This window comes from Rousettus aegyptiacus, unplaced genomic scaffold, assembly GCF_014176215.1.
Source record: "Rousettus aegyptiacus isolate mRouAeg1 unplaced genomic scaffold, mRouAeg1.p scaffold_m13_p_4, whole genome shotgun sequence".
NCBI classification, from domain to species: Eukaryota; Metazoa; Chordata; class Mammalia; order Chiroptera; family Pteropodidae; genus Rousettus; species Rousettus aegyptiacus.
In genome coordinates, this window is record NW_023416307.1 from 156845473 (window position 1) to 156858543 (window position 13071).

General features: G+C 64.7%; 1 protein-coding gene across 5 annotated transcripts; it reads left to right on the forward strand.

The window, feature by feature from the left end:
- The first annotated feature begins 1615 nt into the window (after positions 1 to 1615).
- Positions 1616 to 12677, forward strand: GRM2 (glutamate metabotropic receptor 2). Of its 5 annotated transcripts, none has more exons than XM_016133214.2 (6): positions 1616 to 1706; positions 3358 to 3939; positions 6375 to 7212; positions 8709 to 9784; positions 11679 to 11859; positions 12105 to 12677. In XM_016133214.2, the coding sequence occupies exons 2-6, from the start codon at positions 3493 to 3495 to the stop codon at positions 12176 to 12178; spliced, it is 2616 nt and encodes an 871-aa protein (XP_015988700.2). In that variant the 5' UTR covers positions 1616 to 1706; positions 3358 to 3492; the 3' UTR covers positions 12179 to 12677. The 5 variants fall into 5 exon arrangements, with proteins under 5 accessions (XP_015988700.2, XP_015988699.2, XP_015988697.2 ...); XM_016133213.2 differs by having other exon boundaries at positions 1670 to 1706; positions 11679 to 11865; positions 12105 to 12614; XM_016133211.2 differs by lacking the exon at positions 1616 to 1706 and adding an exon at positions 1724 to 3009 and having other exon boundaries at positions 11679 to 11865; positions 12105 to 12614.
- The last annotated feature ends 394 nt before the right edge of the window (positions 12678 to 13071 follow it).

A 13071-nucleotide genomic window follows, 5' to 3' on the forward strand; every position in this document is an offset into this window, starting at 1 on the left:
GAGGTGCACCGCCGTGCGTGGCCGTGTGAGGCTGGGCGTGTAGCTGCACGTCCACGTGTCGGCGACGGGACCGTGCAGCCCGCTTGCTGCGGGCCGCGCAGTGGGCCTCGGGGCTGGCGCCGTGTTGAGCGCCGTGAGGCTTGTGGGCTGCCTTGGCGAGTGGGCTGGGATGGCCGTGTGCCTCCCGTCACCTCGGCCCCCTGCTGCCGTCAAGCCCTGTGCCCCAGGGGCCTGGCCCATCACTCAGCGATCCCAGGGAGCCGTGGCTCCGCGCCAGCCAGAGAGGGCGAGAGCGGCCAGAGCCGAGAGACAGCCCGTCTGTCCCTGCAGCCTGTCTGACAGCGCCGAGCCCTCGCCCCGCTGCCACATCACCCCCGCCAGCCGCGGAGTTCGTGTGTCTGGGTGTGATGTGTTTGTCTTCACAGCTGCGCTCCTCCCCGAGCCGTAGGCCATCGGGTTTCTGTGTCCAGGGGAAGAGCCTGTCCTTCCTGGCTGCGTGTGCACACGTAGGTGTGTTTGCTGGAGGGGCCCAGGCTCGGCCTCTGCTCGTCGGCATGTCCGAAATAGCCGCGCCTCTCACGACACCTGTGGAAGAGGGGGCAGCGCCGGGGGGACGCGTGTGGGGTGCCGTGCTCCTTAGCACTTGTTAGCGTGTGCGCTCGCTGGGGGCGGACAGCACAGGCCCCCTCCCCAAACCCTCCAGCACGGGCTGGCGCCGCAGCTCAGCGGCCAGCCCTCCCCAGGGGCGTCCTTCCCAGCTCCTCCCCCCCCCCCCCGCCCCAGCCCCAGCAGGTCTCCCGGGGTTGACCATTGTCTTTGGCCCTGCAGCACCCCCTCCCCACCCCAGGTTGCTGTCTCTCTGCCGTGAATAACACCCCTTGCGCGTGAGGGTCGGGATTAGTGGGGGTAGGGGGAAAGTCAGGGCTGGGTGTCTGGATACGTGTGTGAGGGGGTAGCTTTAAAGGTCATCTGCAGGAAGAGGAGGTCCCAGATTCCTCTGACCTACCCCCGCCCCCCACCATGTCTTCCTCTTAGTGACTCAGGCCGCAGCTCTCAGATGGGGCGGAAGGCACTTGCCCCCACCCTGGGTCTGGCGTGTGGACTACGCTGCAGTCCATGGCTGTTAGGGCCGCGCAGACTTGTGTAAGCACTCCGCCCACCTCCTACGTGCCCCCTTACCTGTCCCCCAGTGGCACCCCACGACCCTAGGGCCAGCCCCTTTGCTCTAGCAGATGGGAACCCCTAGCATTGTGCTGGCCTCCCGGGGCTCAGTGACCTTCCCAGCCCCGTGCCCCGTGCCTACTGCTCTCTGGGACGCAGTCTGACTGCGGGCTGGAGGGCGCCGCGAGGCACCTGCTCCGGCGCAGAGCGGCAGCGCCGGGGGACTCAGCACCACGCGGCGGACAGCTCCGGGCCCGGCGGCCCGCGGAGAAGCCGAGCCGGGGGCGCAGGGCGCGGAGCGGTGGAGGAGTCTGGAGGGAGGCGGAGGCCGGATTGGGAGGGGAGGACCGGGAGTGGGGAGGGACGGAGGAGGGGCCGGGGGCGGGCCGGGCCGGGGGCGGGGCGGGCTGCGATTGAAAGCGGCGGGGCGAGCGGGCGGGCGGGCGGAGAGCGCAGAGCCGCCGAGCCGGCGAGCGAGCGGGAGCTGGAACCGCGCGCCCCCGGCTCCTCTCCGCCTCTCTCCGCGCCGGCGCCGGGCGCGCCAGGTAGGGTAAGCCCGGTGTGCCGCGGCCACCGCCGACCTTATCGACCCTGACCCCACGTCCCGGAGTCCAGCGGGCCCTCGAGTCCTGGGGCGCTCGGGCCGGGACGCGCCGGGACTCCAGACAGCCCTCTCCAAGAGCTCGGGGAAGCGGGAAGACAGCCCTCGGCGTCCCGCCTTTCTTCCCCAGGAAACGCACGCCCTGCATCGCGCTCCCTCATCCCTGCTGCCCCTCCGTCCTTAGGTCCGTCTTTCTGTCTGTATCTCTGTCTTTGTCTCAGCCTCTCCTGCTGGATCTCTCCCTGCCCGGGTTTTGTGGCCCAGGGCCCCTAAGCTGCGCCTCTGGGGCTCCGTCCCTGTCAGAGCTTTGGTCCCCGGCCACCCCTGTGGGAGGCTCATGGTCTTGACGGGTTTGGGCCTCAGCCCCCACCTGGGTCCCTGTCCCCATCTGTGTTTGGTCTCCATGCAGCCTCTCTCTCCTATTTGCCTGGTGGAGCCGCTTCTTTCGGGGGTACCCACAGGATCCCAGCCACCTGCCCTGGCATCAGCAGATTCGCCCTGGGGAGCAAAGTGGAGAGCCTCAGCCTCGGTGGCCAGGGCGCGGGGTCCTTGAATTAGTAGCTGCCCCTCTTTAGGCTGAGTTGCCCAAGCCTGCGTGATTCTGAGAGCCTGCCTGGGCTGGGTGTCTGAGAGGGCACGACCGATGGGGAGCAGAGCGGAAGGGGGAGTGCGGGGTCTCTGAGGACCAGGCACAGGGTGAACAGGGCCCCGAGGCTGAGGATGGGGAGATCGGAAATGGAGACGTTTCGTGCTTCGTCCTGAGCTAGAGAGAAAAGGGAGGCCAAGCCTCGGAGAGCATTCCGTGCAGAGCTACGTGTTCCAAGTCTCACTTTGAGCACTGTTTTGAATTTTTAGCCAGATGAACTGCCCCTCGCCCGACACACACACACACACACACACACACACACACTCACATCTACTTTCCCTGGCGACTTAAGATTTGTGGCCACTTGAGCGTCCCTCCCTGGAGCCAGCCTCTCCACCTTGCTGCCTAAGTCCCAGGGCCGAGAGTCTGTTACTTCCTTAGTCAGGGAGCTCAGGGGCTGGCTTTTTAAGAACCAGAGGGTAGGACCCTTGGGTGCAGTCAGTCCCCCTAGGAGGTGGAGACTAACTCCCCACTAGACGCTCTTTCATCCCTCTTCCCTGGCGGCTTTCTCAGACAGCAATGGCCCCTCTCAGGAAATCCGAGGCTCGAGGTGGGCTCTGGACCCCAAGTGTGCAACTCTGACCTTTTCTCCGCTGCAAAGGTGTTGACCTTGGGGTCCTGGGAGGTCTCTGCGGGGTCTTGGACACCCTTCGGTTCGCAGCGGGGGTGGCGTGGGCGGAGGGCTCCTGTGTTCGCTGTCTCCCGCCCTCTGTGCCACGTTTGGGATGGGCGCAGGGCCCATCTCCAGACCCAGATCAGGGCAAGGCTGAGAGACCAGGGGTCAGAGGCCAGGGGTCCCAGGGGCTTCTCAGCCTAGTTAGCGACACCACCGCTCCCTGGCTCCTGAGTCCCCGGGAGAGGGGTTCGGGGAAGCCGAGTCTAAGGGGTAGCTGCTCTCCGGTTCCACTTCTCCCTGTCTGTCTGTCTGTCTGTCTCTCTCTCTCTGCAGGAGCTGGGCCCCTTCTCATCTCTCTTCCTGTCTGTCCTTTCCTGCTCCCTGTTTCCTCCTCTCTTTGCCTGCGCTGCGTCTGCCCTCGTCCTGGGAGGCTCAGGTCTACTGGACCCATCCATCCCCTTTGGGGCCATGGGGTCACTGCTTCTCCTTGCGCTGCTGCTGCTGTGGAGCGCTGTGGCTGAGGGCCCGGCCAAGAAGGTGCTGACTCTGGAGGGGGACCTGGTGCTGGGCGGGCTGTTCCCCGTGCACCAGAAGGGAGGCCCGGCGGAGGAGTGCGGGCCCGTGAACGAGCATCGCGGCATCCAGCGCCTGGAGGCCATGCTTTTTGCGCTGGACCGCATCAACCGCGACCCGCGCCTGCTGCCCGGCGTGCGCCTAGGCGCGCACATACTGGACAGCTGCTCCAAGGACACCTACGCCCTGGAGCAGGCGCTTGACTTCGTGCGTGCCTCGCTCAGCAGAGGGGCCGACGGCTCACGCCACATCTGCCCCGACGGCTCGTACGCCACCCACGGCGATGCCCCCACCGCCATCACTGGCGTCATCGGCGGCTCCTACAGCGACGTCTCCATCCAGGTGCGCGGCGGCTGCTCACGTCGGGGCTGGAGAGGGAGGCCAGGGGCGGGGGCGCGCACTCCCGAGGAGCCGGGGCTCTGGGCGGCCATGCGCTGGAGGAAGGACCGGAAGCTTCCTTTGAGTAGCTTTTTACCGAAGACTAAGAAAGTGTCTCTGTCACATAAGGGGGGTGGGGGGGAGGGTTGATTTTGCTTTTTAGAGATTTTATAGGGAAAACATCCCACTTCCAACATACACACACACACACACACACACACACACACACACATATGATGTTTACAAGCCCGAGAAGCTTAACAGCCGCACCTCTTGAGTCACTCACTACTCAGGTTTGACTCCCGGCTCCCCTACTCACTGTGTGACTCCGGGCATTAGTTGTCTCTTCTGGGCCTCATGAAATGGGACTCAATTCTTGCCACTCTTAGGGCTGTGGTGGAAATTTGATGAGGTGATACATACAAAGCATGCGTTGGGGGCCTGGCAAGTCCTCAGGGCCTAACCAGTATTAGCTGCTATCATCACGAACCCATTTCACAGAGGGGGAAACTGAGACCGGGAGGGAGGCCGGCCCCGGGTCACGGCCCTTGCAAAGTGGCGATGTGACCCTTGGCATCTCAGCCAAGGACGTCCCGCTCTGTTAGGTCGTCTCTCTGTTGATTGGGAAGGGATGGAAGATAGAAACCAGAAGCAGCCCAGGGAAGAGAAACAGGTGGGGGACCCAGGAGGAAGAGGAGCAGAATGTGCGGGAGTGGGGGGGGGCGCCTCTCAGGTCTTCAGACACACGCGGCTTGAAGCGTGGGAAGGTGGGGGGACCAGGCCCGCCCACCTCCTGCTCTCCCGCCAGGGTCAGCAGAGGGTACCGGCCCACCTGATAGCCCGGGGCACACCTGGCTGCTTTAGCCTAGGTGGGATCCTCCCTCTCCCTGACCAGGTCCCACCTCTTGCCCAGACCCTCCGCTGCCTGGTGGCCGGTGTAGACTGCTGGATGATGAGGCCAGAACTGGCATCAGGGTCGTGAGTTGCAAGGAGGGTCTTGGCTGGGGACTCAGCTTCCTGTAGGAGGTTGAGGACACTGTCAGGGGCAAGGCCAGGCCCCCGACCTGGAGCGTTTCCTCGGGAGAAATTAAGCAAGAGTCTGGACCATGGAGGCCGCCTCTGGCTGGGGAGGGGGAAGCCTGCTCGTCCCCCTACTGCGGAGAGTGAATTACCGGTCCCGTTAGTGCCAGCTGCCGGAGGTGGCCAGCAGCAGCTCGGACATGCGTGGCCGCGCCAGCACCGACATCTGCGGCCCTGGCTGGGGGCCGGGACGGGCGAGCGGCCTCCCCCCGGCCGCCGTCCTCGGGACCGCCGAGTGCTTTCCCAGCGCCCTGCCCCTGCGCCGCCGGTCTCCGGGAGTCCAGATGCCTCGCTCTCGCCCAGGCCGCCCGTCCCCGGCAGCACGGCCCACACCTCGGCCTCGGCTGTTTCCCTCGTCTGGGTCTAAACAAGGCCCAGAGCGTCACGCTGAGGCAGCACCTGCCTGCGAACAGCTCCCCCTCGTTCCTGCCCCTTCTCCTCTCTTCTCCAAATCCCTACCATCTTCCAAATGCCGGGCACAGTGGCCTCGCAAGCATCGTCACTTCCATCGGCTCAGCAGCCTCGTAAGGCGGGAACGAGAAACCGAGGCTCGGGGAGGTTCGCCAGCTTGCCCAGGGTCGCAGAGGCAGGAAGTGTGGGAGGGGAGGCCATTGAGACCGCCGGAGGGAGCCCTGTGCCCCAGCTGCAAAGGCAGGACCCCGGCTCCCTCCTGCGGCACCCGAGCCTCTCCTCACCTACTCACCATCCCCCCAGGTCCTTGGCTAGACCGCACGCTTAGGCGCAGGTCCAAGGGACCCAAGGGTGGGAGATGGGCCGCCGGGCATTCAGTGGTCAGCAGGAAGCCCTTTTATTCTTCAGGCTCAGGCATCCAGCAGACACCAAGCCTTGGGCTCTCAGGGCCATGGGGGCCCTCAGATGTGGGTCTTCCTTCTTGGGGGAGACTTTTCCTTCTTTCTGCATCATCCCATCAGGATTGCCTCTGGGGAGGGGTCACCTGCCCCATACAGGTAGAGGGCTTAAGAGCCCTGAGAATCCTGGATGCCACCTGGTGCCCCCTCTTCCCTGTGCAGCCAGGTGCCAACCCCTCTCCACCCTCTCCACCCTCGGCTCCCCACTTTGGCTACAGCCGTGTGTCTGCAGGGGGACAGCAGAGGGGTCCAGCTGTGACTCAGGCCCCTGGCGCCCTGGCCCTGAGTCTTCTCTCTCCCAGTCCTTGGGAAGGGGTAGAGCTTTCTCTCCCCAGCGGGAAGACACATTGAGATAGCATCTCGTCTTTGGGGAGGGCTGACCACGTGGACACTCGATCTCAAGGTCGGGTCGCTGTGTCTCTGACCTTCGCCCCCATCCCCCCCACCCAGGTGGCCAACCTCCTGCGGCTCTTCCAGATCCCGCAGATCAGCTACGCCTCCACCAGTGCCAAGCTGAGTGACAAGTCCCGCTACGACTACTTCGCCCGTACAGTGCCCCCCGACTTCTTCCAAGCCAAGGCCATGGCCGAGATTCTCCGCTTCTTCAACTGGACCTACGTGTCCACCGTGGCGTCCGAGGGCGACTACGGCGAGACGGGCATCGAAGCCTTTGAGCTCGAGGCCCGCGCCCGCAACATCTGCGTGGCCACCTCGGAGAAGGTGGGCCGGGCCATGAGCCGGGCCGCCTTCGAGGGCGTGGTCCGCGCCCTGCTGCAGAAGCCCAGCGCCCGTGTGGCCGTCCTGTTCACCCGGTCCGAGGACGCCCGCGAGCTCCTCGCCGCCACCCAGCGCCTCAACGCCAGCTTCACCTGGGTGGCCAGCGACGGCTGGGGGGCCCTGGAGAGCGTGGTGGCCGGCAGCGAGGGGGCGGCCGAGGGCGCCATCACCATCGAGCTGGCCTCCTACCCCATCGGCGACTTCGCCTCCTACTTCCGGAGCCTGGACCCCTGGAACAACAGCCGGAACCCCTGGTTCCGCGAGTTCTGGGAGCAGAGGTTCCGCTGCAGCTTCCGGCAGCGGGACTGCGCGGCCCACTCGCTGCGGGCCGTGCCCTTCGAGCAGGAGTCCAAGATCATGTTCGTGGTCAACGCGGTGTACGCCATGGCCCACGCGCTGCACAACATGCACCAGGCCCTGTGCCCCAACACCACCCGCCTCTGCGCCGCCATGCGGCCCGTCAATGGGCGTCGCCTCTACAAGGACTTCGTGCTCAATGTCAAGTTCGATGGTAATGAGCCGGCCGGCGTCCGCTGGGCTGCTGGCCGTCGGAGGGTGGGAGGGAGCAGGCTCTCGGGTTCCGTTACTTGGCTAAGAAACCGTAGCTTACGGCCAGGAAGGGACCTCCCCAGCGGCCTGGGGTCCGGGCCAGGATGAGGACAGCCAGGCAGAGGGGACCCCAGCGGGAGCCAGCACTAAGGTTCCACTTGCTGAGACCTTTCCAGAGAGTAGGCGTCTGGCCCGGCCCTGCGCTTCGAGGGTCTCTGGGTCCTGCTTAGGCCGGGGCTGGAGCTTGGCTGCTCTTGCACCTGCCGGGCCACCTGCCTCTCTCTCCCGCCCGTTTCGCGTGCAGGGCGTAGGGACCAGGAGACCTCGAGTCCGTTCTCAGGCAGCCAGACGTCAGTGAGGGGGACGGGTGGGTGGAGAGCAGACATCAGGATGACGCTCTATTTTCTGGAAAAATTTATATTTCTACTGTTGATTTTCTACTCAAGGTAGCCACAGCTTCTTCAAACAAAAAGTTATTTTAATAAAAGTTCCCGTTTGAAGAAAAATGAGTGCCTCAGAATGGTCGCTGTGCTTCAGGGAGAATCGCCATGGGAACGGTGGGCAAGGGTGGCAGGGCAGGCAGCAGCTTGGAGCCCTGGCCCAGGGTCAGGACCAGCTGTCGTCCCAACAGGACCGACGTTCAGAGTTATGGGCGGATGAGGATGTGGCCGGGCTGGCGTTGGAGCAGGGCTGCGTTCAGCCCGCCCGCCGGGCTTCGTGGGATGCACGGTGGGGCTCCGGTTGGATTTTGAGGACGCTGAGTCTGGGAGGCCAGAGTAGCAGCCGTGGGGGACCCGCCACGTGACCCTGGGTGGCGCCATTCACCACGGGGCCTTAATTTAAGCACGTCATCATCCACTTCGCTCGAACCCTGATTTCTTCTCACCGGGACCGGGACCTGGGAGGGCAGCGGCTCTGCCTCCCGAGCCTGGCCGGGAGGCGTGGCGTTCACGGGAGGCGGGGAGGGGCATGGGGCGTAGAAGCGATTTGTGAGCTGCCTGCCGAGCACGTTCTGGGGCCCATCGGTGGTTACAGGCGACGCTGAGGTTGGGACTCTGCCCGCACTGGGGTCAGCGTTAGGGCTGGTGGGGGCTGGAGCTGGGCTTGTCAGTGATAGGAGCAAGTGGAGGCCACGTTAGGCTTTGGGGGTCTCCCTGTTAAGTTTGGGGAGAAGGATGTGGTACATGTTGGCGTCTGGCGTCCGGGTTGGAAGGTACTAAAGACTAAGTCTGAGGCTGGGTTTTGGGGAGTCCTGGTTGGGGGTCAGCTTGGGCTTTAGGTTTGTGGGGATGCCTAGGCTCTAAAGTTGGGGTTCTATTTGGGGGGTGGGGTTGGGATTTGATGGCCAGGGGTAAAGCTGGCCTCGGTGTGGGCTCAGCTCCGGGGTTCGGGCGCCCTGTCAGGGTGGGGGCTGGGGCCACGTCGGGATGACCCACCGACCCGCCCCTCTCCCCCCAGCCCCCTTCCGCCCAGCTGACACCCACAGCGAGGTCCGCTTCGACCGCTTCGGGGACGGCATCGGTCGCTACAACGTCTTCACTTACCTGCGGGCGGGCAGCGGGCGCTACCGCTACCAGAAGGTGGGCTACTGGGCAGAAGGCCTGACCCTGGACACCAGCCTCATCCCGTGGGCCTCGGCCTCGGCCGGGCCCCTGCCCGCCTCCCGCTGCAGCGAGCCCTGCCTCCGGAACGAGGTGAAGAGCGTGCAGCCGGGCGAGGTCTGCTGCTGGCTCTGCATCCCCTGCCAGCCCTACGAGTACCGGCAGGACGAGTTCACCTGCGCCGACTGCGGCCTGGGCTACTGGCCCAACGCCAGCCTGACCGGCTGCTTCGAGCTGCCGCAGGAGTACATCCGCTGGGGCGACGCCTGGGCCGTGGGGCCCGTCACCATCGCCTGCCTCGGCGCCCTGGCCACGCTCTTCGTCCTGGGCGTCTTCGTGCGGCACAACGCCACACCCGTGGTCAAGGCCTCCGGCCGGGAGCTCTGCTACATCCTGCTGGGCGGCGTCTTCCTCTGCTACTGCATGACCTTCGTTTTCATCGCCAAGCCGTCCACGGCGGTGTGCACCTTGCGGCGCCTGGGTTTGGGCACCGCCTTCTCCGTCTGCTACTCGGCCCTGCTCACCAAGACCAACCGCATCGCGCGCATCTTCGGGGGCGCCCGCGAGGGAGCCCAGCGGCCGCGCTTCATCAGCCCTGCCTCGCAGGTGGCCATCTGCCTGGCGCTTATCTCGGGCCAGCTGCTCATCGTGGCCGCCTGGCTGGTGGTGGAGGCGCCAGGCACGGGCAAGGAGACGGCCCCCGAGCGGCGGGAGGTGGTGACCTTGCGCTGCAACCACGGCGACGCGAGCATGCTGGGCTCGCTGGCCTACAACGTGCTCCTCATCGCGCTCTGCACGCTCTACGCCTTCAAGACCCGCAAGTGCCCCGAAAACTTCAACGAGGCCAAGTTCATCGGCTTCACCATGTACACCACCTGCATCATCTGGCTGGCCTTCCTGCCCATCTTCTACGTCACCTCCAGCGACTACCGGGTGAGCCACCGGCCGCAGAGCCTGGGGGGCGGGGCACCGGCCCTTCGGCTCCCCGGTATCTGGTTTAATCTTCTGGAGGCCCCAACAGGTTAAATGCTCACAGGCGGGAACGCAGCTCGAGGTGGCCCAGCTGGGACCACACCCCGGAGGAAGGTGGGGAGGCCGAGTAGAGCCTAGCGAAATGGCCCGGGAGGAGAAGGGCTTCGAGGGGACTGAGAAGAGACTTCGGGGCTCAGATGTCACCCCCCCAGTTTGGGAGGGGCCGAGGTTGAGAAACATGTCCAGATGAGCAGCAGCACTTTCCAAGGTGGCACTTTGGGCAATGCCCAGATCACCCACAAGCCCAGGAGCTCCCCGAGCAGAGACGAGGTCTCCCCTTCTGCAGCCAGCCCCTCGGCAGAGCAGGGCAGAGCTGCTGCTGCTCCTCAATGCCGCTGTGGCTCACGGTGACAAAAGGCCCCAGTGGGAGTGCAGAAGAGGGGGTGTGTTTGTGGCGGTGGGGGGTGTCTGTGTGCAGAGAATCAGGAGGGGCGTCTTGGAAGAGGAGTCCTTGGACTGGGCTCTGCCGGACAGGCAGGTTTGAGCAGGTAGGGCAGAGACGGTGGGGGTGGGGGAGGTCAGTTGGTCAGTCGGAGCGGCGGAGCAGAGGATGTGTGCGCCTTGCCTCCCCCCCCCGCATTGAGGAGAGGAGGCGCAAGTGGCGGAGGGAGGCAGAGGTGAAGCTGGGGAGTCGGAACGGGAATGGCTCCAGAGGGTGCCATGCCCTGAAGCCCCCTGGAGCCAGGCAGTGTGGGGCGCTGCAAGTCTGGGGTTTGGAGATGAAACCGGGGCCGGCAGAGAAGGTGAAGCCGAGATGCGGACGAGATCCAGGGCCCGGGGCTGGGCAAGGCTGAAGCACGTGAACACTGGCCCCGGCTAGTGGCTTCTGAGCCGAGTTCTAACTGACCCTGAGCGTCTCAGTACATCTCAGCTTCAAGGAGCAGTGGCTGCTCCAGATGGGGTTGGTCAGGGAACGTCCTTCTGAGGTGACAGATGAGCTGGGCTCTGAACGATAAAAGGATAGTCTGGCCGAATCATCGCGACTCTGGAGTAAACTCCGTGGCTCTCCCCATTTTGCAGACGAAGACACGGACACTCAGGGAGGTTCAGTCCCTTGGCTGAGGTCACTACTCAGCTTGGGAGTGTAGAACAGGGTCTGAACTGACAGTCTTAACAATTAAAGGAGCAGGAAAATCAAGGCAAGAGCCCCTGCAAAGGCCCCTTTTCCCCAGGACAGGTATGGTGGGCAGTGCGGGGGGCCAGGGAGGCTGGGCTTGGCTGCTCTTGCACCTGCTGGGCCACCTGCCTGGGTGGTGGAGGCCAGGGCTGGGGAGGGAACCGGCTCTGACTCAGCCTGCACTTGCATATGATTTGCATTTGCATGCCAATCACAGGCAGCTAAGGATTCACCTGGGACACATGCGCAGTAACCACACATGCATGTGCAACACACGCACCTGCACCAACATGCACACTTACGGATGTGCGCGCACATCTTCCCACCTACACACGCATCCCATACTGGCACACGCACACCTGCACGTGCTCACCACCCCCTGCACACACGCACCCACGCAGACGTGCGTGCGCTGACACGCGTGCACGTCATACCCGCATCCCCACACACGCGCCCACGCACATGCTCCCCTGCATGTCCGCCCCGACAGCCGGGCCACTGGGGCTAAAGCCGGGACTGTGCCCGACCTTCCCGGACATCCCTCGGGGCTTGGCAAATGAGCTGAGGCCCAGCAGATGCTTACGGCCTCCCCCACGGCCTCCCCCGCAGCGTGGGCGGGGCCTCCGGGTGCCAGGCCGGGCCTTGGGGACAGACTCACCCTCGGCCTCCCCACCGCAGGTGCAGACCACCACCATGTGCGTGTCGGTCAGCCTCAGCGGCTCGGTGGTGCTCGGCTGCCTCTTCGCTCCCAAGCTGCACATCATCCTCTTCCAGCCCCACAAGAACGTGGTCAGCCACCGAGTGCCCACCAGCCGCTTCGGCAGCGCCGCCGCCAGGGCCAGCTCCAGCGTCTGCCAAGGTCAAGGTCTGCCCTGAGCGCCCTCCTCCACCTGTGCTCCCTCCCCACCTGCTCCTCAGCGCGGCGGCTGCTCCCTCGGCTGCTGAGACTCCTCGGGGGGCGGGGGCAGCAGGGTGCCCCTCGAGGAGGCTGGACGGGAGAGGGCGGGGTCGGGGAGCTTCCCTCTGCAGGCCTGCCGCCCTTGCCCCCCTGCCTTTATGAAGGACCTTGGCGTCAGGACCCGACTTCCGGCTTCCTTTCCCTAGGGTCTGGCTCCCAGTTTGTCCCTACCGTTTGCAACGGCCGTGAGGTGGTGGACTCAACAACATCGTCGCTTTGAGGACACCACACCCCTGTCTCGGCACGGCTGCTCCCCGGAACCCGGGGCCGGAGCGTGTCCAGAGCCAGGAGGAAGTTGGCTGGAGCACTGCAATAACACCACCCCCACGCCCACCCCCAAAGCCACTTACCCACCTACTTACTCCAACCCTTAGGAGTCAGAAGGCAGGATCCTTGGCAGGCGGGAGCCGCTGCACTGGCCGCCAGCTGCACGGGCAGCGCGTGCCCGCCTGTCAGGCCCAGGACTCAGAAGGGAGCAAGCCAGGGTCCGCGTGGCCTTGGAACGGGGTGGCTGAGGACTGCAGGCCCCAAACCCCAATCTGCAAAGGTGCTTCCAGCCCTGTCCCCCCCCTCCTCCTAGGGCCTTTTTAATTTTTTATATAAGTTATTCTGGGATGGGGAGGGGGATTATTATAGGGGCCATCCCTCCCCCTGCACAGTAGTTTGTCTTGTGCTTTATTTTGTATTATCTGTAAATAAAGTGTCTTTATTTTAAAAAAAAATATCACTGTGTGCCCTTGACCGGCAGAGGCCCCTCGCACCAGCCCCAGCTGTCCAACTGTTGTTTTGCCTGGACTTGTTGACTCTGCTCTGTGCCGGATGCTGGAGCCTGATGGCCACCAGATCTAGACCCAGCCCCGACTGGCGGGGAGACAGAAAATAAGGAAGCTGCCGCTGCGGGCTAAGTGCATGCGGGCTCATCTGGGAGTTGGGTGGGGGACCCGGAGCGCGCCAACGGGGCAGGAGGGGCAGCTGGCTGCACCCCGGGAACTGTGGGCGTTGCCGCAGCCAGCTTGCCTGGCACCCGAAGGAGCCGGACGTAGCGCAGAGCCAGGCTGAGCGTCCAGGTGAGAGGGAGCCTAGGGGCGGCGCCGTGGGGCAGAAGGTCGCCGG